Source organism: Vigna angularis, chromosome 1, assembly GCF_016808095.1.
Source record: "Vigna angularis cultivar LongXiaoDou No.4 chromosome 1, ASM1680809v1, whole genome shotgun sequence".
NCBI classification, from domain to species: domain Eukaryota; kingdom Viridiplantae; phylum Streptophyta; class Magnoliopsida; order Fabales; family Fabaceae; genus Vigna; species Vigna angularis.
This window is the reverse complement of record NC_068970.1, coordinates 10736918-10739285: the sequence shown is the minus strand read 5'-3', so window position 1 is coordinate 10739285 and position 2368 is coordinate 10736918. Positions and strand designations below refer to the sequence as shown.

At 35.3% G+C, this 2368-nt stretch overlaps 1 protein-coding gene across 1 annotated transcript; it reads left to right on the top strand.

Annotated features, from left to right (window-relative positions):
- Positions 1 to 774: 774 nt before the first annotated feature.
- On the top strand, positions 775 to 2122 carry LOC128194229 (uncharacterized; the record flags this gene model as incomplete). Its single annotated transcript, XM_052869301.1, has 1 exon — positions 775 to 2122. A coding segment is annotated over one exon (678 nt), but the record flags the coding sequence as incomplete, so codon positions are not given.
- Between the last annotated feature and the right edge of the window lie 246 nt (positions 2123 to 2368).

The window sequence follows — 2368 nt, the reverse complement described above, 5'->3', positions numbered from 1 at the left end:
ATTGAACAGAGAGAAAAGAAAAGGATTCGAGCGGATCGGGTTACAGAATTACGCAGCAGCAAGGGTATAATAAAAGCAGGTAAAGTGAATCTGAGACATAAGAAAGGTATAAAATGAGTAGATTAGGAGATGATTAAGCACACGAAAGCGAAAAGCGAATAGACATCAACATCACACACAAAGAGGCCGGGTAGAAGATAATTAAGAAGAAAGAGAGTGGTTGTGAGAGTTACCGTGGATGAAAGTGATAAAAAGGATGAGAGAATTGAAGAGCCGTGTCCCGTGAATCTTGCAACAAGACGAGAGAATTACGAAAGGAAATAAAGCCCGAATTGCCATATTCTCCCACAGCTTTCTTGAGCTTCTAGGGCTTAAAATCCTGAAGGTGGAGAGATATAAGATGCATAAGAAGTTCAAGAAAGCTGTGGAAAAGCATGACGAGGACTTGAGAGAGGAAAATTGAGGTCAGATCTCACAGAAGAAGAAGAAGAAGAAGAAGAAGAAGAAGAAGAAGAAGAAGAAGAAGAAGAAGAAGAAGAAGAAGAAGAAGAAGAAGAAGAAGAAGAAGAAGAAGAAGAAGAAGAAGAAGAAGAAGAAGAAGAAGAAGAAGAAGAAGAAGAAGAAGAAGAAGAAGAAGAAGAAGAAGAAGAAGAAGAAGAAGAAGAAGAAGAAGAAGAAGAAGAAGAAGAAGAAGAAGAAGAAGAAGAAGAAGAAGAAGAAGAAGAAGAAGAAGAAGAAGAAGAAGAAGAAGAAGAAGAAGAAGAAGAAGAAGAAGAAGAAGAAGAAGAAGAAGAAGAAGAAGAAGAAGAAGAAGAAGAAGAAGAAGAAGAAGAAGAAGAAGAAGAAGAAGAAGAAGAAGAAGAAGAAGAAGAAGAAGAAGAAGAAGAAGAAGAAGAAGAAGAAGAAGAAGAAGAAGAAGAAGAAGAAGAAGAAGAAGAAGAAGAAGAAGAAGAAGAAGAAGAAGAAGAAGAAGAAGAAGAAGAAGAAGAAGAAGAAGAAGAAGAAGAAGAAGAAGAAGAAGAAGAAGAAGAAGAAGAAGAAGAAGAAGAAGAAGAAGAAGAAGAAGAAGAAGAAGAAGAAGAAGAAGAAGAAGAAGAAGAAGAAGAAGAAGAAGAAGAAGAAGAAGAAGAAGAAGAAGAAGAAGAAGAAGAAGAAGAAGAAGAAGAAGAAGAAGAAGAAGAAGAAGAAGAAGAAGAAGAAGAAGAAGAAGAAGAAGAAGAAGAAGAAGAAGAAGAAGAAGAAGAAGAAGAAGAAGAAGAAGAAGAAGAAGAAGAAGAAGAAGAAGAAGAAGAAGAAGAAGAAGAAGAAGAAGAAGAAGAAGAAGAAGAAGAAGAAGAAGAAGAAGAAGAAGAAGAAGAAGAAGAAGAAGAAGAAGAAGAAGAAGAAGAAGAAGAAGAAGAAGAAGAGAAGAAGAAAAAGTTAAGTTATAATGAGAAAAAGGGTGGGGGTTAGTGGAGATATAGGGAAGAAGGAAAGTAAAGGGGTGAGAAATGAGAAGTGAGAAGTGAGAAGTGAGAAGTGAGAAATAAGCATGCCCATACAAAGTTATCGTGGACCACTCTACCATTTATAATATGAATGTACCAGCTTTATAGAGATGAGATGAGAGAGTTGGAGGGGTGAGAGAGTAGGGTTCACTTCACTTACAAAGCTTCAATTTACCCTCAAAATGGCTTACTTTCCCGGTGAGTGCGCAGTGGGTCACATACAAACACGTCAGATGGGTAAACAACAATAATCTTTCCAAAAAAGACAAATCAATAAAAGAAATGTAATTGACAGCCAAATCAGATTTTAAGCAACAAAAGAACACAAATATATAATTAATATATTTTTATTTTTACACTTTCTCATTTCAAAAACCTTACCATTCCCATTCCCATTCCCCCCCTCACATGCCACCATGTGACCAGGATCTCTTTTTTATTTTCTCTAGATTTAAAGTATGGGTTGTTTATGGTCCCCAATCTTTGTATCTATGCCTATTACTTTCTTTTTTTTCCTTCCTCTTCCTCTAATCAATCTTTTACTATCAATATTATGCAATGCTTATTCATTAATTAATGTCAAAATTCTATTTTTACACTTGTATCAGTATAAATCCTGCACCTATTCCAGCTATGCGCTACGCATCTACAACTAGCTCCTTACACAAATCAAGGTGTACTACACTACAAAGTGGTTGGGTTTTTAATGCCAAATGTTGGCTCAAATTTAAAAATGCGCCCACTTTTATCTGCACTTTTCCTACTTGAGATCTATCCAAAAATTCATTATTTTTTATTTTTTGCATTTTTATTATCTTTAACAATTCCTTTCTTATTTTCCCAAACATAAACCACTCTCTTATCTTAATTTCCACCCCTCT